At 36.7% G+C, this 22,973-nt stretch overlaps 1 protein-coding gene across 1 annotated transcript; it reads right to left on the bottom strand.

The window, feature by feature from the left end:
• Positions 1–5,623: 5,623 nt before the first annotated feature.
• On the bottom strand, positions 5,624–19,095 carry LOC139701028 (arrestin homolog). Its single transcript, XM_071599589.1, has 8 exons — positions 18,813–19,095; positions 17,776–17,897; positions 16,718–16,849; positions 15,917–16,123; positions 11,962–12,150; positions 10,865–11,053; positions 10,281–10,449; positions 5,624–6,646 (listed from the first exon to the last, which is right to left on the bottom strand). The coding sequence occupies exons 1-8, from the start codon at positions 18,877–18,879 to the stop codon at positions 6,498–6,500; spliced, it is 1,224 nt and encodes a 407-aa protein (XP_071455690.1). The 5' UTR covers positions 18,880–19,095; the 3' UTR covers positions 5,624–6,497.
• Positions 19,096–22,973: the final 3,878 nt, after the last annotated feature.

Here is a 22,973-nt window from a genome sequence, read left to right as displayed (position 1 = left end):
TTGCCTTTGCAATAGGTGATGGTGTGGTGTCTTTTGGGTCGGGAGGAAATAGCTGAGGACGGGATTGGCTGGAGGGGGGTACTCACGATGCCTCTATATCGGCGCAGGGGGGAGTGGGCAAACTGGTCCGTTTCGCGGTGGTCATCGAAGTCCGTTGGTAAAAGGGGTGGCATCCCATCCCTTCCGATTTTTACCTTCACCAGTATTCACGACGACTTACCTCTCCTTTTCATCCTAATGAGCTAGACGCAAGTGTCGGTCCATCCAGCACTGGCATAAGACTCCGAGCATTCCTCCAGTTGACACGTTCTTATACACAACCACTTTGCTGCCTCTGGAGGGAAGACTTTAGGAGATATTCACCAGTCTACAAAGTGCCGCCACATTAAAGTGAGCCACTGATATTTCTAGTCCATCAGCTATAGTTACTACCTATCGACCATACTTCGGCTGTTCAAGAGACATTATACTAACAGGAGTTAGACTGCTGTGTATTTTTGCGGAAGAATAGAGTCTGTGATATGTAAACTTGTAGGAAAAGATTTGCAGCGTGGTCGATTTAATTGGATACTCGCACTGCAAGTGTCAATCAGTTCCAACTATCCAAGTCGTCGAATTCTTCGGCCTGTTTCCTGCACAGTGAGTGTCGCTGCGCGGCACTTGTCTGAGGATAGTTTCCAGGGGTCATTCCAGCCAACGGAGGGGACGGCGAAGGTCATCGGACCGTCCTTCCTGTCACACCATACCGGATCACTCCCACCGCCGTCAGTCGCCCGTGCAGCTGTTGTAAGTACCCAATTTTCTCCTTCTAACACCTGGGCTGAACCCGGGGGGTCACTCACCCGCACCTAATTATTCCCGCGCTGGATTTCTTTAGCGCTTACCCTCTTCTCTCATTGTCGATCACCCCTTCCTCTCTGGTGGATTGGTGGTCATCCTCCCCATTACCCTGATTTTTTCGTGTCTTTTGACCCTTATGGACCGACTTTTTCTGAGTCGGAAGTGAATCGCTTATGTCGGCCATGAATTTCCCACCATTTCTTGCGGATTAGCAAACAATAATTTTGGTTACAATGATTGTGCTAACGTCAGAGTCAAAACACTGCCACAGGTACGTCAGCAAAAATATATAGTATAATGGTTGAGGATTTTCCGATTTCAATTATTTTCCGTTTTGTACCCATCGATGCATCTTTATATTAATTTTTTGTTCATCATTAATACCATTAGCTGGTTTCTTACATGACTTTCGACTAATTTGGGTCTCGTATGCAATTTTTCTTAGGACTTATAACATTTTCGATACACTATGAGGTGATAATCATAGCTATTTGTGCATAGAAACTTCATCAATTGCTTATTGTATTGCCTGAGAAAGAATTGCACAGAGGAAATCAATCGAGAAAAATAATCATAAAATAGTTCAACAAATGTTCAGTCTACTAATGGCTCATGCTTTAACTAAATACCTCCATAGAATGAGATTATTTTGGATAGTTGTCATCAAACCATCGTATTTTCCAACTAATTTCGGGAAAAAAACTCTCGTCTATTTTTTATCAATGATAATGGGTAAGGTGATTGCATCAAAGCCAACTGAATAACTATGACTAGATGTAAAGGGTAATACCTTGACCTACCATCAAAAAACATCTGTTTCTCAAACGAACTACCTTTACTACCCAAAACGACTAACGAAAATGAGATAACATTTGAAAACTAAAAATTAATTACTCCAGATTTGGAAACATCCGAATACGGGAAGAAACAATGGAAACTAATATTTTTCACTTGGCTAATGATGTAATGTAAGGCGGAATTCTTGGTCTTTGGAGTAGTTGAATGATAAAATTTCATTAAAATGAATATTTTTGGTAACCCCCGAAATAATAATTATATTTTATTTTAGCCTAGGTTTTCGGTCTAGTTAGATGTTTAATGAGTTCACTACCTAAGCACTGCTACATCTCCAAGCCTCACAAAACACGAACCTAAATTAATGCTCTAAACCATGTTATAAAGGCTGTATTTTAAAATGCACGTATTTCATACTTTGCAATGCAATGATTTTTCAAATATTCTTACTTCCTTGCACTGCGAGCAATGTGCCTTTCCTTATTTCTACTTCCATAATGAATGGGTATTATACTCGAAATAAAATAGCAAAATAATAATATTACAATGTTTAATAAGAATAATATGTGGCGTAAGAATTGCACTCACAGTAATTAATGATATGACGCAGGCAAAAGCAGAGGCTATAGATTAAATGGTATCTTATTGAGTTTATAATAGTCTCTGAGTATATCTAGAGATTAAATTTGTATTAAATGACTCCAGGAAGCGTGCATAAACCTTGAAGTTTCCGCAAAGGTGAATTCTTTATTAGAGTTTGATAAAGCCAGGCTACTACGAGTGTTTTGGAACATTAGAAATTCTTAGTATCTTCCAACTCATTTGATTTGCCTCAGGGAACTCTCTCAGCCAGTGGCATGTGTCCTTTCGTAGAATGCTTAAACGAATACACACTTGAAAACTAATAGTGTGGTTGAGCCCTTATTTTCGTCTTTACCCTGCGCGAATAATGGAGTGACGATTTAGGAGGAGCAAATTACAGGGTGCAAACCATTCACCAATCTGAAGTTAAAGAGCCCATGCATATGGATTTTCTAACGTTCTCCTATTGCTAAGGGTATTAATATTTCCTCCTGTTCTCTATGCCATCCAATGGCTGAGACATCGAATTTATGATTTTGCGCATTGTCTTACTAAATATTTGAATATGGTTAAAATTCATTTAAACTGTCACGAAGAGTGAGAGTCAAGGGGAGTAATCGTTGATTTTGTGATAGACACGCCCATAATAACTCACGGGCGTGTATGTCCCAGTTACTTGAACGATAGCTGAAGAAAATCAAAAGCTGCTCTTAAAATTTCACAATGGTGATCTCAATAAAGCGCGATTCTTAGCGCAACTGCATATTATTGGAGGAGAGTAGCTTGCTTCACGATAGTGCTCGAGGTCTCTTACATCCAGGGAACGTAACAAATCTCTCACACATAATGGAGTCTGATGAGTTCACATTATGTACCTAATACTAGTAATATCCTACGGAATTACGAATAATTAGTCATCTGCAATTAATTAATGACGTTAAGTACCATTCATATATTTGGGAGTGAAATTAGATTAGAATAAAGGGCTGGATTTACAATTGACTGAAATTTTTTCCAGACCAATTATGCGACATAAAATACTTTTATATTATATATATGTATTTATAAAATATAAATAATATTTAATATTATATATAATTTACTACATATGTTTTATTATATTTAATTATTTATTACACTCCTGGTAAGTTACCATCGATTGGTTTAATCTGAAAGTTCTATCGAAAGGGCTACGGCCTAACTTTCATTGCTTTCCCTTTTTCCCTTGGAGAGTCAATTCTGTTTTTTTTAAACTTCATCTTCAAAAACTCAATCATCCGTCGAGATAGATTAAGGTTACCCATTTCATCGAAAAGGTAGGGATTTTTGAAGAATGCAAACAATGGATTTAATTGATGCTGGCGCTCTGGTGGTAACATTACTTTCCATTGCTAATATCCTAACGATCCAGATTTATCAAGCGACACAGTGTCCTTTTTAGATCAAGGTTAAACTAGTCTCCAATAGGGTTTTCCGCAGTTGGATGAAACATGGCAGGCGAGTTTCAGAAGCGTCTGCTAGGCTCTGATAGGAACCGGAATATAAGTGTATAACTTCCACCACATTTGGAATTTTAACTCAGCCGTGAAGTGAGAAATAAAAAGAAAAATCTTTCGGAGAGCATCAGAGAGCTTTGGGATCTAAAATTATCATGCCCTGCGAATTATAGGAAATAAGATAATGTTCTTCCGTATGACTTGAGAGATGAATAGATTGATTCATACAACCAATTTTCTTAGTGAAAGCAGATGCTTTGCTGACAGTTTGATATCTCGTTTCTCTTGAGTGATCGAGCCGCAAATACCTACGGACAATGTATCGCCGCGGGAAAATTTCATTGTAAAAACCGCGCACAATGGAATTAAGGATTGGGTCAACTTTCCACCGAAAGCCTATCCATATGACGGTTCACCGCACCTGTTGGCAATCAATGATTTCGAGAAATTTTCGTCTCAAGGACCGATTTTCCCTCGGACGTAGGAAAGTCAATCTAATGTCAAACCGCATGGGACTTACGTGGCGGAACCGCCCTACACGAATATTCGGGTGGGATATTTTCGAGAAAGTTTTGGAAAGCGACAGTTAAATGATGACCATCAATTTATACTATTGGGCTTCCCTTAGCTTTAACTCTGGCATTTTTTTCTTGGCTGCTTTCATATCATCCTAATGCAGGATGACAGCTGGGAGACTAAGGTGGCAATGGTCCCACAAATCGATGATGCCTTCTTGAAGCTTTTCTGTATTTAATAATCGGCCGCTTCTTTATGCTCCCTCAGCACTCTTCACTTTGGCCATCTACCAGAAAAGAATACACCAAAAACCATATGAGTACAGTACATCGTATGGTAATGCATTGCTTTAACGTTTTGCTTTCTCCAAATTTTCCTGCTCTCCTATTTTCAGCTATCTTTAAAAGCTTTACTCCTTCTATATCAATTCCCTGGAGCGCACTCCTGTGCCCAGCTCTTACCTAGATGTTAGAAAACGTACGCTTTAGATATTCGAGCCATTAAAACTTTCATGAGTTTAAATTTCAGGTATCGACGGGATGAGTTATCATACCTTCATGCAGTCCACCCATGGTGAAGGTTGTTCGGGCCAATCAGGGTCATTTCTATCGCACCGTACGCATACTTGAATACAATACCCTGATTGATCGGAGGATCGCACTGCCCATATGCATAAAAACGTACGAAATTATGGTCGTTAAATTGCGTTACTTTTCGTTACTTTAATTCCCTAGTGATATAGCGGGGCGATTGAAGATTAAATGGTGACAGCGTTTATTTTCTTTTTCCAAAATGTATAGTCTTGTATTCCAAGTGGTTCAATGAATTTTATTAAAAGCCCTACGAAGCACGTGATAAGTAAGCACGAACGCGCAAGAACAAACCTGTTGAGTGACTTCAATTTCAGATCAATGGAACTTTTGGAGAAATACGGGAACTAGTTGAGTACTGATTTTCTTCAGTTTTTATTATGAGTCAGGTGTTATTTCTGTAAAATATTTTTGCTATACTCCTGCTCATAAATTAATGAAATGATTGGCCACGCTTCGGCAAAGGAATTATAAAATGTATTATTTACTGTAATTTTATTCAAATGTCCATACATTGACGCTTCCAAAAGTTGTGAGGAAATGTCATATGCTCACAGCGTTAGATTTGTAACCGTCCTTTTCATTCGAAAGCCTAGAATTAATGGCCTTTTAAAATTTCCAGTGGATATTATAGTTTCAATAATATTGCTAGTTTAAGAAATAATATGCATTTGGTGTTTGTTTTATATCATGGCTGACGTCAGGATGTGAACTATAATTCATTTTAGGTACATAAACTACTTTCAGGTTACGCACGTTCGTAAGGATGGGAGTACATATTAAGCTCCTGAGTTAATATTTCGCTTCACTGAGAACATAGTTTATTAATAATTCATTCTTTTTTGGTTTACAAACTCATTGTGTAAAGAGATCATTCAATCAGGTATAACGGTAATTAAAAGACATGTCAAATTAATCCACACACCACATGTTATAATCATATACAGATAAATATATCCACAAAATACATCAAAACCAATCAAATTGTAAAACGTAGACTGCGTAAAAATTTAATTTTTACATTTTTTTGTGGAAATCAGATAGCCCAGTGGGTTGTTTACTGCAATAAAGCACAATTAAACTTATTTGAGAAGCCATTCATTCGTTTTAACATGATTTTAAAGCAAAGCTTCCTATTCCAGCCACTAAAAGTGTGCTTCATCATATTTATAAGGCTTTCTGCTCACCGCATCAACTTATTTACCATTGCAGTAATATTAGAAAAATAACTGTCCAGCATATGCAAACAAAAGAATTCCATAGAAGACGTAAAAAATAAAATATTACCAGTTAAACTCACTTGCTCGAAAATTATAAAGCAATTAAAACAACCTACGAATATTTGCTTGCTTCTATTGAATTGAAGCCACGTAATGTGTGGTGGGTTTTTAATACACACTCCTAGCTCATTTGAAAACTTTCATAAATTTTGAAATTAAATAGTGTAGAATATGATAGCACCCTGGCTACTAATTTCCTTTTGATGGTTTCTAATTTCTTTTTTTGGATGACCCGAAGGTAAAGGAGATGAGTCGAAATTTCTCGCAAGTGCTATCTTATTTCTAGGTCTTCGTGGTAGGGTGAGTAATGACTTGTTTGCTTGACTATGCGAGTTCCTTTTCCCATCTTCCTTCGCCTCTCGCATTGGGCCTCCGTTCATTTTTCCATTACCTGCACTTTATTCTGGTTCATTTAGACGCAGGCGGGCAAAGTCTTCGAAGACAATGTTGTCTTCATCGTCGTCAGCGTAGCACGAGTTCTCATAGCGTGATCTTTCTATGGACTTGGCTTTTCTTTCAGCGTTCAGCTTCTGCTTCTCCATAGAGCCTAAGGGTAGAGAATATTTACATTTTACCATGTCAAAACAAGCACATCACGTAAAACTCCCCATTTCTAACTGCAAGTCATCGGGACGAACAGGTGTGAGTTTCAAGAAATGAGCAACACTTCCTTGGCGTAGAAATAAGGACGTGACGTGACAGAACACTTAGGCAGTCTACTTTGCTTATGAAGCGTGACTTCCCTCTAAATGACTGATTCCCTATGCAGATAGAAAGTGTATAGTAGGACTAATGCTCGCAAAATAGTCCACTTCCAAATAATCATTGAATTTTGTACAGTGTATGAATTTTCATTGAACTGTCCAAAGAAATTACCCGGAGACAGTATTTGGCTCAGCAACCATTTTACCAAGGACCCGTTTCAAAATTTTAATTCCAGCAATGGAATTGTCTTCTTTAACCGATCCTCTGGTGTAAGATTTCCTTTGTAAAATTAATTTTACTCGGACTAGTTGTTATTTACAAAAATTATTCAAAATATAACAGTGAATTTTTCATTTTATGGACTAAATCTCGCAAAATCAGCTACCATGATGATCAGAAATATAACCCCTTATCGTGTATTCAATATGTACATGTATTGGATGCTGTTAATTCATTATACCTCTGATGAAAGCCTACTATGTGAATAAAATCTACTATTATATAAATATTTCCTTTTGATGACAATCATTTACAGACATTTTAGGATATTGGTTATAATTGCCCCAATATAAGTACGCAAAGGTGTTTTTTTTGCTATTATCGTAATAAATCTATTCACTACAAAGGTTATCTCTTTGTTTGTGAGTTTTGTACATGCACACGTATATACACGCACACACTTACATCATGCATACATCCGTATGTGTCTGTCTTGGGTGAATTTAATTGATAAATTCATAAAATAATCTAATTTTATTGATAAAAAATGAAAGAAGAGACACTGCTACAATTCGGAATCAGTAATGCTGATGGCTAAGCTATAATCATAATATTTTATTTTTGACCAAAATTCACAAAGCAAAACCAAATGGATAGATATAAAGACAAGTGACAGGGAATGGAATAAATATAAATTGATTTAAAGTCATATTATGACCCTATTCTAGTGACGGTGGTACGATATTTATCTATTTTAATGAGCAAACAGTCACATTAATTATACCAAAACTATTTATATATATATACTTTGATAATATCCCATAATTTTGGAAAAAAGTAACTTCACACCAGTTAACCGGTTTTTGTTGACGCTCTGCATAAGCTTTCATCGGCCACATGAATGCAAAATTTCTTGCCCAGCTTGTGACCGGAAATTGCTGGAAGCACTTCAACTGAAACCATCACGAACGGTGCAGGATCCCTCGGCACGAGATTATCTACGGTGTGGGTATTCATGGAAGGTGTTTCGTCGCAACCGGTCTCCACATTGAATCACGGTCGTGAACCTCGAAAAAAAGGGTTAACCCTCCACGTGAGATTAGCAGCTGTGATCTCCCAGGACGCCCGGGCAAATTTTTTCAGAGGGAAAAAATATTTCATTTCATTACATACACATTGCTCCTATAAAAGAGTCACGGAATTTCGATTCCAACCAACTACGCTGTTTGGTTTTTTTACTCAATTTTTTATAGGCACCATCCGACCCGTGACTATATTTCACAGTTTTCATATACGGCCCGTAATATTTCATTGAGTATCGAGAAAGATACTCGTATGACCGACGTTTCATTAACATCCCTACTACTTCAGTTTTTGCCCCAACTGTTCGCATTGTTTGTGCTGTACCATTGGCTGGTATATAGTCTCACTATTTAATTCTGCCCGTGGAATGAAAAGCAGTCGTTGAAGTCTCTGTGGTGTGGAAGCAAGCTTCCAATCCTACTCACTTGCACCTCGGCCAGGAACCTGAGTGCTTCGTTTCTCTTCATCTCTTATTCCGGTGTTTCGCTTGACTCACAAGACGGTAAGTTTACCCTTTTGTTTTCTACAACTTTATGTTTTTTCCGGGTGCGCGATATTATTATTATTTTCCCTAGAATAGAACCATCATCATACGGCCATTCTGTGAATACATCGCTGATTATTCCGTATCAAAGAGCATTTTTCATCAGTATGATCAAAGGTCGGTTCAACGATAAGGTCGACAACAATAACACGGGCAAATTTTGATGACTGACGAGTTAATACTTCCTGAGGATAAATCGTGATGAGTATAAAAGATGTTTTCATTCAAAAGCGCTAGATAACGTAGGCTGTTAATATAATAATTCATTGACTTTTTAAAATAATTTAGTTCTGTGTCGTTTTCCATTTAGGTGTAACGTCAATTTTTTCAGCAGTTTTAATAATGTTTATCTCATCTTGCTTCTCGTCATAAACATTGGCGATTTAGATATCTCGAGAAAAAACCTAATTTTTTTCTCTCTCTCCCTACATCATTGATTAAAAAACTTCTTTCTGAATAGGCAACACGCAATTGTGAAAAGTAATACGGAAATATAATTAGGTCGAGCTGGAAACTATCTATTGCACTATCGTATATGCACTTGCAATAATGATAAATTTGAATTACGAATTGGACGGAAAAAATTTTGAATGAAACTTGGTCTACATTTAATCTGTATAGAGAACAAATTTTATTTGAATGTTAACTGAACATCCATTACCCCTATGATTTTCAGTTCAACTCTATTTGTGGTAATTTAGTCAGCTTCTGCAGTGCACTATAAGTGACGCCCGGGGCAGTTCTCTGCCCCCTCTGCCCTCTAGATAAGTGATGATCACAAAACTGGAAATCTCTAAATATATCGAGAAAAATCTTACTAAAAATTAGTTAACACATTAAACTGATTAAGAATTGGTAATGCATGCATAAAACCGTACTTATTACGATAACTACTAAATATAGGCATTAAGTTAATCTTATGGAAAGCGCTAGTGACTGGAGATAGACGTATACTGAAATGATGGAAATGAAATTCTAACCAGTATAGCTACTTTACTGATATTTAAAGTAACAGATAAAGGATATGTTCTTAAAGAACTGATGTCCGCCCTTTAGAGATCCATTATCTATTCCCACTTCGAGTGCAAATCCAATGCCCTAATTTTGGCAATTTTTTTGTACACGTGCCTGAATATGTTAATATTGTATTAAACATTTTTCATGACTAAAAGTCATTAAACAGTCTGTTTTAGTTTTATTATTCTTCTTAATAACAAATTTCGTACAATGGTTTACGATTTAAGTCTGGCGACGGAAAACTAAGAAGCAAGATATTTATTTTTAAATGGAAATAATACGAGGAGTATACTCAAAATAAACGTAAATATACTCAAATGCCTTATTAGGATATAAAAATGGATTTTTATGATAAAATGTTGAAAATAATTCCCCGATGTTTTCAGTTATCACTCATGCTTAGAAAAAACAAATTACCCATTCATCCCGGAGTCCGTATTCTAATTTCTTATTTCGGGTTAATTATGACTCGCTAATTCTGACACTCGTCCATTGACCCCACCGAGCGAGTCAAGTCGGGCAATGCTATGAACTCAACAAAGGCTTCGGTTAAATTATGCCCGCATTCAACTCTACCTCGTTGCATGTAATTCACTTCGCTCATCTCATTTACCTGGGGCTGGGTGCAGTAGCTTGAAGGGTACATCGGTCTGGAGTTCTCCTCCAAGGGTGCCACAGTTGAGCTTCACTCGGACGGAATATGAAATGACAATACCCAAAGCTTCGGAAGGCGCCTTGCCCTCGCCCACGAGTGTGGAGGAAGCTAGGTTAACGTCATCATCCTAAAGTGCAGGAAAACGAAGAGATTTTTCAGTATATTTTACTTAACTAATAGCAAATCATAGTATACCCATTATATGAAACCAAAAACAATTTTTCCTCAGCGTGTAAGCGATGAAAGAAATGAAGGGTTTCAGATGGTTCTTCTTTTAGAATGCCTCGTGTAAGGCTCCAATTTTTTAGTATTTTTTCATTCCGCATGCTAAAAAGTTATTATTTTTAAAATATCTGAATGTATTCATATTTCATAAAATCAGTACCTAAGACTTCCTTCGGTTGAACATACAGGCCTTTAGCCTCAGTTCTTTGAGTGATCGATTTTATTCAAGCTACCTTTTAAATACTTTCCAGTTGCAATGAGATAGAATGTTGTGCGTTTTGAGAATTTTGGGTCCCTTTCGGCATGATAGACCATACCTTGAGGTGTCCATCTAGGGCGATTCCTCTCCGGTCCTTGTTAGAGGCGGCCAGGGGCACCAAATAAAATGCTTTGCTGAGTGATGCCCCCGGGGTGATGGGGCAGCCTTCCCTGGTCTCCAGACAGGCCACATGCTTGGAGAACTGGGAGTTCACCATGGTTACTTCGCAGTGCTGTACCACAAAAACCTTTTACGAGGAAATAATTGGAAGTCAGTTTGGAGAATGGATCGATCGATCACAAAAATTATTTAAAAAGCAATACAGTCAAGCTATGAATATCTTCGAGAGTCGTGGAAGGTGTTTTTGAGAAAAACGTTAACCAAATAAGATGGCAATGTTTTCGTTTACAAGTGTGTTTACGAGAAGGCATTTTGCATGTAATTCAAATATGGTGACTTAAAAATACATTATTTTGATGATAAATTGAAAAATTACTAACAATAGATGAAATAAATAAAAATATCAACTTGCCAAATGTGTGAAGTATTCATAGATTTAAGTCAGACTGAGTTTGCTGGAGAGTCGAGATATTATTTGGCGATTTCAATTGATTTTTCGGGGTAGAGAATAATGAACTTATAGAAATTGTCTTTCATGGCAGGATAATACCTCTACGAGGGAGTCGAAATATCCAGGTTGAATTTTTCACGCTGGATTGTTGAACAGAGTTATACACGCATATAAGCGTAAACTAACATTGCGTGTCAGTGCGTAACTGTGACTGCTGTAACTTTACTATTATTATCTACTTAACATCATAAAGAAATAATCAGGATCAACTTTTATCACGTATCTCATTATTTTGTTTTTTCCAGACAATAACTTCAAAGTTTAAATCATAAAAATATTCGCAATATCCGTTGAAATTTAATACTCTGATTAATTTTAATACAAAAATTACACATTACGCACACACACTATTTTGTATCTTCTTTCCTCCATTCATTGACTTTGCGGCCGACGAATATTTAACAGAAGGCCCTGTTAAAATACTTCGATTGCCAGAGCATTGGTTTGGCATTGATATTATAATTATTCGCTATTATAATTATTCACTGGGAAAAGTTAATAGATTTAAGATTCGAAATCCTCACCTTGATATTTTTCACTGATTTTCGTGAGTTATTGGTTACGATGATGTTGGCGCAGATCTTCTCGCCGTGATAGTATATCTCTCGATCCAATGTGACCTCGAGGTTGAGTTTACCCTGAGAGAATGTGAACCCCTTGGATACGAGGGAGCTGGGAAGACGGCGACCACGGCTGACCGGAGCATATTGGAGCTGAATAAAAAGAGGACGGCGGGTTAGCAACATAGGTCTGATTAAGTGGGAAATTACAGACTACGTCTCTAATCAAGTGATTACATTTCTATGCTGATTAGAATTACTTTTTAAGAAACCCATATTTATTCCAAAATAAGATGCTTTGTTTTCTTCGATAAAAATATATTATATTACATTACTACAACTTTATGTTCTGTCACCATAAAATTGTGGGAGGATAGTTATGATGAGAAAAATTAAAAATTGTTTTAAAAATGGCATTTTATTAATGACGAATGCAATAAATGACCTGGCGTAAATTTGCAGATGAAAACAAAGGATTTGAAAATTTTCTACTGAAATGGTAGGCCTACCTACATTTAAAATCTATTCTTGACACGACCTTCAAACCTCGATGAATAGGTTTCATACGTCAGTTTATAGTATCACTCAGAGGAAAAAAATGTAGAATATCTATATTTTAATCATTACAAAATGAAAATACTGATAACCGATTTTTTGTGCAATTTCAGTTCACGGCGTTCATTTAACCGTGCGTGTTTTCATGAAAGCGATCTCTGATATCTTTCACAACTGATTAACAAACGTATTCTATCTCAGTGCGCCTTATCATGAGAGGTCTAAATACGAATTTGGACATTTTATCGATAATCTGAAGATGCAAGATCAGAATACATTATGTATTAATCAGCGGAAATTGAAACGAGCTGGCTTTTGAACCATCAACGCGTGCAACTGATATGCAATGCATACTGTAACCTGAAATCGTCAACTGAAAAAATAAGGTAAAAATCTGAGATTATCAGAAGATTTTCCAATGGAAATATTTGTTTGCTGATTTCAAAGTAGGTTAAGGATAATTAGTCCGAAGATTTTAGATAAACACAGGAGACGGGAGTAGTGGAAAGTAGAAAAGGTAAAGTTTAAAAGGTCGTCTTTGTTGTAGTAGCGTTGATAATAGCTGTTAAGTGATGACATTGAAGAACGAATATGTGAAGAATTGATACCAAATATGAGACGATATGTGGATAGCCACATGAAGATGAAGAATAGCTGGATGAAGTGAATTATAAAAGGGGAAAAAGAGAGAGGGTATAAATAAAATGACTTCCGTAGTCCCTTCGATATCGGCTGGTTCGTTAGGGAAGAGGTTATCACTATCTTTCAAAACCCAGATATAGTTAGTGGAGCTTGAAGATGGTGGGAATGTATGGGGTAAATGGGAAGTGGGGTGTTGGAACGATGAGTACTTATGGAAGTAGTTGAATATGTACATTAATTTGGTGCGAGAAGGCTAGAAGGAAATAAGCCAACATTGAAAATCATGACATGTACATATATATTTAATTTAAAGTATCCATAGGCCAACGTGAATTCCATACCGGTATGCAGCGATAAAGTTACCTTGATAAAACTTTTGTAAATTTCCCCATTATAAATACAAAATAGGTTTAAGTTGATCTCTATCAAATAGATTAATTCAACTATTCATTTTTTTCTCAAAAAGAAAAGGGTTTTATGGGACTGCATGTAAGGTATGTCAGTAGAATTCTGCTCATATCCCAATCTAACCCAAGATAACCTTTGTGTTTTAAATATTTTTTTCCTCTATGTTCTTTGTATTAGATTTCAATAAAATGAGACATTGATTTTATGTATCTTAATGTTAAATATATATTTTAAGTTCAATTTTTTAAATCCAGAATGCCTTTTCGCCAAATAAATGATTAAAAAAAAAATCGGTAAGCGAGTGAATGTTATCATACAGATTTATTAGATAGGGTTGAAAACGCATTGGCTATCTTTTAGTCCATCGCGATAGATGGACAGAATTGTGGGTATCGAATTACTTTTAGCAACTGGCAGAACGATTACACGAATACTGTCGGATCGCCAGGTATCTTTTCGGGAAAAAACGAAATCCTTTCGACAATGCAGTAGGTACTTGTGTATTATGATCGTGTGACCATATTCTGCCCCGTGATCATGCTTGCTCCAGACGATCCACGTCGTGGATGTGGAAACCGGTTGCCCAGAGCAAATATTCTTTTTCCGGTAGATAGTTACTCTGCGGCCGTTCATTTTTTTCGGGTACGGCGTGTCTGTAACTCCAAGTTGAAGGTAGGTAACCTGCTAATAATTCTGTCGAACGCGCTCAACGGAGCGTCACAGTTGAGACATCGACGGCCGTTTTAGAGCTTCTCTCCCAAGTCCCCTTATCCTGTTGTTAGAATTAGGAAGACCCGAAGATGCGACTTTGGGGGTTCCTCGATAGGGAGCGATATATTCCGATATAAAGGTCAGGAGGGATGAACATTTTCACTTTGAACTGATGCATTAGTTTTCTGACACCATAATTACAAAAAAAATACCTAAAAGATTTACCGTCAAGGTAAACTCTGCTCGTTTTACCCCTGACGTCAGCATGTTAGTTGCTCTCTTCTAAACTAAGTTTGTAGCATACTTTTCACACAATTTTTGGTAAAATTAATTGGCTCAGAGATGCATGAAAATCTTCACTGAGAATCAATGAGCATAATATCTTTCATTCTGACGTTGGGAAGGTTGAAAACGTGATCAAGCTCAGCGCCGAAGGCCGCAGGCTCGAGACTTTTTCTCGGGTGGGGAAACATGATAAAAACCTCAGAGTGATATTCTGGGATTAGTGTGTTTACATGGGTAACTAGAAACGTTCAATAAGAAAAACAAAACAAGAACACTATGTAATATCAACGCTACGATGGACAAAATGAGAGGATTAAACGGATCAAACCATTTTAGCACCACTTAACGATCCTTTTATTCCTTTCCAATTCAATATTTCATTATTTGGCTTAAATTAGGATGATTCTAGGGAAATTTGTTCCACGTAGTGATTATTATTATTACATATTAGACAACCTGCGGGACAAATTTTATTCTCTCTCATTTCTCAATTTGCTCCCCTGCCTTTTCCCGACAAAAATTCATTACACGACTTGGCCATGCGTACAAATTTGGTCGGTTAAAAAAAAAGAAGGGATGATATTAGGCGACTTATTTCTCTTTCCTCCCCTTTTTCAGCCGCTTTCGATCAACCGCGATTCGATAGCAGACCGCTCTCCCAAGACAGGCTCGCTAGGTTAAACGAAGCTCCTTGATTCAAAACAAATAAATCGACTTGTTTATTTAAGGTTACCCTCGTTATTCAAAATTTGATAAGATATTTAAGTGTATTTAAGTCTGTGAGTATCAATTAATATATAGCTAAGGATTTATGGTGAAATCACAATCAGTGTTTTATGCTTTCAAAAAAAGCACACTAATTTTCTGTGTGCGTTTGGGCTAATTAGGAATTTTAATTTTACCATGCTAAGATGATTAACTTAGAGTTACGCATACGGAATGTGTGGAAATTGATAGCATTTTGTTTGAAAATTCCGGAATAAGGAAAAATACAAGATCACCTTGATACGCTTACGTCTGAATTAGCGGGCTTAGTTGATGAGAAAGTGAGCCGGAGCGGAGTGGGATTTCCGGCGTAATTTTTACAAGAAATCACCCAAAATAATTTTTTCTTATAACAATCGCAGTAAAGGTGAATTTGACATTAATTCGATCCAACTCGTAAATAGAACCAGTAGAGAAATTTCAAGAGAAACCAATCCTTAATTTTCAAAACACTAGCAACGGAACCTATAACTTGAATGTTGACGTGCCATAGAACGGCACGTCCAACCATCAGAAAACCGTTGGCTACCCTCCTCATCCCACAAATACACACCTTCTTGATGGCCAGGCTGACGGAAGATCTCTTATGGCTCCTGTCCTCCTCACTCTCACCCACATAAGTCCTGACGGAGTACTCCACACCGAGAGGTTTTCCGTTGTCGTCCTCTCCTGCCTGGAGCGTCACGGAGGAGGGAGCATTGGGTGGGAATTTGAATGTGAATGGATATGCATTTTGGCCGAGCTTCTTGAGCAGACGCTCCTGTTGAAATGGGAAAGATAAAGTGTTGGTAATCAAAAGAAAGGTAGGATGCACGGAAACTTAATCACAGGGGTTAGCAATATCCGTATGGAACGGTGTTAAAAAAAAGTGGGGAAGTTTGAAATGCCGGAGGGTTCAAGAATAAAGTTATTTTTTTGGATCGGGATGAATTTTTTAGTCCCATGTTTACCCTCCAAAATGAGACGCATAGGAGTTAAAGTTCGACATTTAATTTTTTCATCAAGAAAATATTCAATTTTCATTATTTGTGGAAATTTTTCTTTTATTTCATAAAAGCTATAAGAAGGTTTCAAATATAGTTTTTAAATTAAAACGGAGCAGTCAATGAAAAGATAAAAATATTGGTAGTTATAATTTTCAATTCGATTTTACGCTTAATCGGGAAAAATTGTAAATGATGACTCAGCGTATTCGAACTTGTAATATTTAGTTAATGCACGTTATGGACAGGGTTTTCTTCCTCATATTCTGTTTTTGCGATTGATGGCCACTGCTTATTTTTTCATTCTCTATGTATTCTTTCCGAGAATTATAGCGAATTTCCGATAGTAACCAATTAGTTAGGCATAATACCTGAATGGGAGTGAGTTCCTGCTTTTCTTGAACTGGTGGTACTAATTGTCCTGTGGCGATGATCAGTTCTTTGCTGAATTTCACTCCCATCACCTCATCTTCCTCGCGCCCATAGCGGTATGTGGTGGTCACCTGAAGACAGGAAAAGAAAGAGAGTGTAACCATGAACAGTAATCCGTAGCACCTAAGGAATTCATCGTCCTTCATTATTCCGTAGTCTAACACCGAGGGATCCTTAACAGTAAGATATTTAACTGTCTTATCATCAATGTAAATTTCGCGATTGAAATATATTACATTGTGTAATAATATTAACGTAATTCTACTATTTGTTAGCATTTTCACCGCCGAGAAAATTAAACCCATAATTATCGCATAAAAACGCTCACATGCGTAGATAAGGCTGTACTTATTATTTCTGAAAAGTAATACACCTGGCGCATTGGCTGCCTCGGAAATAGTGATGCTTTGAGCAGAAAAAGTTAGCATGTAAATTGTCATAATAAATGTAAAAGATAGATGAAAGAAAACAGGGAGGCCTTAGTACTCAATTTATCATCGCGAAGTCATAATTTAGAAATTTTTTTTGAAATTATTTTCTAACAGCTGATAATTTTTTCAAGACATCTAGACTCTTTTGTAAAAGGGCAATTAAATTATTTTTTTCATAAGGTAGTTGATCTCCCGGGTAATGATCTCCACCATTAAAAGTTTATTTTCAATCTGTGATGTAATTCGCGCAGTTTTGCTAGAGTGAAATAATGATAAAGTAATGAGCTTATGAATCTTTTTGAATTTATAACTTCAGTGTACTTGAAGGATATGCAACTCATATCAAATTTTACATTAAAAAAATCCGGGTATCATACAATTATAAATTACTTCTTGCAAGTCTTTCCAAATCTATGGTAGAAAAAATAATGACTACGACAGTTACTAAGAGGCTCGAACTAAATATTTATTACTTCAGTTGGCAAACGATCTTTTCATCAAACAAATAAGATAAACTTAAATTGGTGTGCTGGGTAATTATTAGGCTACATATTAATTGCACTGACCTGTCCAAAGACTTTCCGCCCTTTAAGGTAATCACTTTCCACCACAATGATTCCATCGATAGGTTCGACGTGGTCAACATGGTCTGTGAAATCCCGCTTTCCTAAGTATACAGTGATTTTACCTATCGGAGAAAAAAGGTTGAAAGGAAAAAGAACAAATTATGAAATTGGAATTGTAAAGGTTAAATAAGATATATTGATCATATAATTAGAAATAAGTTATTTTTGCCATGAAATAAACTCAGCCTTCTCACTATGTCTGTAGTAGTTAATGAGAGATAAATTGATGCATTTTAGTTCCACTGACTTAACGACTATGGTTTGAATCACAACAATCAAAGATGCACTAAGGAATCAATAGACTGTAGAATTTTCTCGTTAAAATTGAAAAGAACGAGTATAGAATGTATTTTATGACATATTTCACAAATATTTGACATTAATTCCTTTAAAGAAGGGGGAAAAACTTTTTCAAATAGTTGACAGTCACAGGTGATGTCACAATTAAAATATTTACACGTTTATCTTTTATATTGTACTATATACCATCTATAAATGTAGGAAAGTTAATACCACACTAACTATGAAGCTTTTTAAGTTTTTTCTATTGAATTCCCTTATAAATGAGGTATTTTTATCAATAATTAAATATCAGCAACTACACAGCACGCGTTTTCATTAATTGGAATACGCTATAATTTTCATTTAACTCAGAGTCTAGGGTAATAAAAATCGTCACCAATATTTTTCGTATTACGTTTAATACTTTAACAACTGCCAATCAATATAATAAACAATGACCTCATGCAACTTTTCACTAATTGCTTACGTAATTATCCATGTCTTTTCAAGATGTAGGCAATTACAAATAAAAAAAATGCTGGAATAAGGATATAAATTAATGAAATGTAATTACTTCATAGTTTTGAAAGGATAAGTAAATTATTAATGCATAAGGTAATTGATTACTTAATTTTAATTAATTGTGTAACTAAGTTATGTTATAAATGTTATGGGAAAGATAAACATGCACTTACCATTTGGAGTGGTTTTCTTGAATACCTTTACGGCGACGACGAACACCAAGAATAATAATGGTATCATTGATATACAATTCGGCTGATTAGTGACTTAAATACGGGCTCCTCTTTGTTTTCTTCTCTAAGATCTCTTTGCTGTCCGTCAAAAATATCTGCAGCTAGGGAGAAGGAAGAGTGTCTTTTCTTTCTAGAAATCGCCGATCCGCCGTGTGATTGATAGATTTGGAGTCTCCTCCTACCTCCTCTCAGTTTGCAAGCTCACACCCTACGAAAGGGTATGGGTCCCGGAGAGGGGCTTTATATATCCTTTTCTGGCACATGTCCGGCTTTCTGTCTTCCTTCGCGATTCCTTTCCGTCATCCCCTCTCGGACCCCTCCCTTCCTCCCTTACTACCCTGATTCCCAATCGCAAAGCCGCACCCCTTCTCCTCCTCGCTGGGAGAGGAATAGCGGAGGACGTCAGCAAACCTGCCTGCCTCCCAAGGCACCTGCTATTTTATCGAAACAATTTGCGTGGAATTCCGCGTCAGGGTGAGGAAGAGAGGATGTTTTTCTCGCCGATGGCCGGGGATGTAGGTGGGGAGGGGGTGTTATTGATTAGAGCACCGGAAGAAGAGGGGGTATGTGAGGATGTAGGTGAGTTCAGCGATGCCGGTAATCGAGTATAGCTAATCCATTTATCGGTAACGATTATGTAGTTTTTACCCACAATCGCTTCCCCAAAAATTTAAATTTAAATTGCACTGTGCTCCTCAATTTCTCTGAGAAATGGCTCGATTTTTGTAATGAATACATAAGGGAAACTCAACTTTTTTGCGGTGTATACTCATATTTTAACTATTTTCTTCCATTTCATAGTATGCGTTCGAATAAACTCGTATGGCATAATTGTAATAGTCTGTGCCCTTGAACCATTAGCAACCAGAGTTTGAATCAGGATGGGATGGCAGTCGAAGACCCAGAAGTCCGTTTTCAGGCTATACAAAATACATTTATTTTCAGTGGATGTGTATGTGCAGATGGAGTTTCCACACAATTAATTAAAACATATATTTGATTTATGATTAGATTAATTAATTATTATATTATTCGATTAATTAATGCTGGAAAAGTACTAAAACGAAGTTATCTTGATACATGTAGTTATAGATACTCTATATTATCTCTCCATTCCAGTTTCTTTCGCAAAACTGGGTGATTAAGATCTATGTAGCCGAACATTAATTGTTTGTAATATTAATTTATTGATAAAAAATATTCTTAATTCAAGCACATATAAATCAGAATTTTAAACGCCACCTTAGAGCGAAAGTACAGAAATTAAAGTAGAAAATGAAGAAAACCACTCTGTCGCCAATGGCGAATTTTTAATGATAACCAACTCATATTTCAGTCAGTGTTCAAGAAAGGCTGAAAGTCCAGTGATGGCTCTTTTTAATCTTGACCATCGTTTTATGCAGAACAAGTTGATCTTGAAACTAATAAAAAGGTCATGTTAGTCCGTTTTCTTTTAACTGATTGAAATGTGAAATAATCCAAAATCCCGTAGGAGTCCGGCAAATGTTGGCATCTCATAAACAATTAACATTTTGAATTTATCTAGTTCTTACTCTCCGTCCGTCGACTGTAGTCAATCACGTACTTGAAGAGTAATTACAAGATAAGTGAAACGTAATTAATAAATGGTCAAACATTTTTGTTCAAGGAGTCAATAGACAGGAGAGAGTTTGACCCGATGGACATCATAGCCAGAAAGAGTAAGTGGGTGGGCGGGGCGACGTCCGCGTGGCAATTGGATTAGTTTCGGCCATGCAGAGAAGAGGGGGACAGGGGAGGTGTTTTCTGGGTGTCATTCCATCAGTTTCGTATTGCGGCGAGGGGCGGGAGGGGAGAGAAACTTGGTTAGGTCGTCTTTAGCCCCTTTTGTCCCCTTCTCTCCCCCCCCCCAACAGGTCTCCTTCCCATTTCGGAAGCTATGAGAATCCTTAGGTCAGTGGTTCCCAACCCTCCCGTGTTGCGACGCAAAAGTTTATCGAGGATGAATGGAAAGCGTGACGCCATTGCTAATATAATATAACTAATCACATACACAAAACGATGACGAGTTAAGTTCTAATTTTTTTCTCCGAAATCGAGCTCCGGAATAATCTCTCACATTCAGGTGGGAACAAAATGTTTTCATACATATACTACCGAAACGGGAAATTGCTTAGATTTCCTAAACTCGCGTGTAGACACGCGCGTAGCTGTTCCGTCGTGACATAGTGCGGTATTCAAAACACTAATTGGGTTAATGTTTAAGTATTACGTTGCCATTCAATCAGTATTGGCCATTGGAGTTCTTCATTTTTGTTTTTACATTCCGTCTCCTACGCGGTCATGCTATTTTTTTCAATCTCACGGCACTCATTTCGGTTTTCTGTTATCAATTGCCTTGGTTACTCTCTAACTGCATCTCTTGTTATTTAAAATCATACATTTGCGATATGGGACGTGGCAATCCGGGAATAGTTGGGCTATTGCCGGTGTGAACGGGTTCGATTCCCGGGCAGGATTTTGGGTACCCCCAGCTGTGTGATTTTCCGGGTACCAGATCTTCTTGGGAAACCAATTGGCAGCCCAAGAAAAGGAACTAGCTACCCTGCTCTGAATTCAAATGCCGTTGGGCTTAGTATAGGGTGAGCTCTACACTCATCTATCTATCAGACCATCGGGTTGATAACTGTTTTTTTTACTTTTGCGATTTCGGTTGCTATTGAGTATGCTTCTAGATGTTGTTTTGAGGGAGTAGTAAGAGTTATAAGCCAAAATAAGCCAAGCCAAGATAATGGTATATGTTGTGGCTTCAAATGCCATTGGAGCCTAATACTATATTTTTGTTTTTGTAAATTATAGAAACATAGGTGAATAAAAAACCTTTCATTGGTTAGTCCTGGTCTTTATAGATTGTTTACAATGCCATTCCCTACATTTTCCAATTTTTGCTCACTTTTTTCATCCATTTTACGCTTACAGGATTCTCACTCATTTAGAATCTCTTATAGGTTTTCTAAGTTCATTCATCTTTCTTTAAGACTTCTCTACCTTGAAGAAACATGCTGAGCATTTATTAAGCATTTATCTTAGGTCAGGAATTTTATATTCTCGATGGAATTTCTAGACTAGATGCGCACTTCTTCAATCAAGTGGTGTTCATGAAATGGTAAGCATCTCCACGAAATTTCAATCAGAGAGTGAGTGAAAATTATATCAGAAAGTGAAGGAGTAAATATATGGTTGACAAGCTTTAAATTCATGCTTCGGAATAACTTGAACTCTGCAATCTACAAATATCTATTGAAGAATAAGGTTATTACTTGTAAATGAAGAAGAAAACTACAAACATTCATTGGTGCCTTAAGATTACTTTTGTTCCCGTGTTTTTTCAGCATAACAGTGCAATATCATTTTAACGGTATAGAACCGTTGATCAATTTATTTTTAATGCATTGCTCTCACTTTTGAACTAAAATAATATTCTGAGGGGTGGAATGGCATACAGGTAAATAGGGTAATTTTCGGGTTTAAAACCTCCTCAAAGGTTGTTCTTGATAATTAAAAAAATATTACATGTTTGTCGTTGTTTCCCTGGGAAAATCAACTACTATTATTAGTTTATTTTTTTCTCAAAGAATGATTATTGAGTGAAAATAAAGTCCTATGTGCGCCTATAAGAGAAATACTATTATTAAGTTGATTTCATTCATAAATGTACCGAAAACCGTAATGTAGATAAAATACTTCTTAAAAGGGTTTACGAATAAATTGTAACATCGCTACAGCATATTTTAATACGTATGCAGCGTGATAAATACTGAGATTTTAACTATCAGTTCCCATTAAAATATTGAAAATTAAAAAAAAAGAAATATTTACGTCCGTGTTTACTTAAAACCTGCCTTCGGTCGTATAGGCGTGTGGTAAGAATATTGTGATGCTAGTTATTATTCGCTTAAATTCCCCTTGACTAACCCTGCTAATAGGTCCTCAAAATTAGGTAAGTTGTAAGAGAGAACATAGTCGAAATGGTAGATGAAGTGTGTAGTAACCAGTAAAATATTGTGTTAAATAAATAGCGTTTTAATCCTATAGGTTACTCATTCGGCTGCTTGCCCATCT

The sequence above is a fragment of the Hetaerina americana genome, unplaced genomic scaffold (genome assembly GCF_022747635.1).
Source record: "Hetaerina americana unplaced genomic scaffold, ioHetAmer1.1.p SCAF_11, whole genome shotgun sequence".
NCBI classification, from domain to species: Eukaryota; Metazoa; Arthropoda; class Insecta; order Odonata; family Calopterygidae; genus Hetaerina; species Hetaerina americana.
The sequence above is the reverse complement of the archived record's forward strand: the minus strand, read 5'-3'. Positions and strand labels throughout refer to the sequence as shown.

Bases quoted from the DNA above. Each gene is read 5' to 3' on its own strand.
- LOC139701028 (XM_071599589.1), bottom strand. From the start codon at position 18,879: ATGATACCATTATTATTCTTGGTGTTCGTCGTCGCCGTAAAGGTATTC. The intron at 16,124-16,717 runs GTATTATGCCTA...CCATTTCAACAG, and splicing joins AGGAACTCACTCCCATTCAG to GAGCGTCTGCTCAAGAAGCT. The intron at 11,054-11,961 runs GTGAGGATTTCG...TCCTCGTAAAAG, and splicing joins AATCAGTGAAAAATATCAAG to GTTTTTGTGGTACAGCACTG.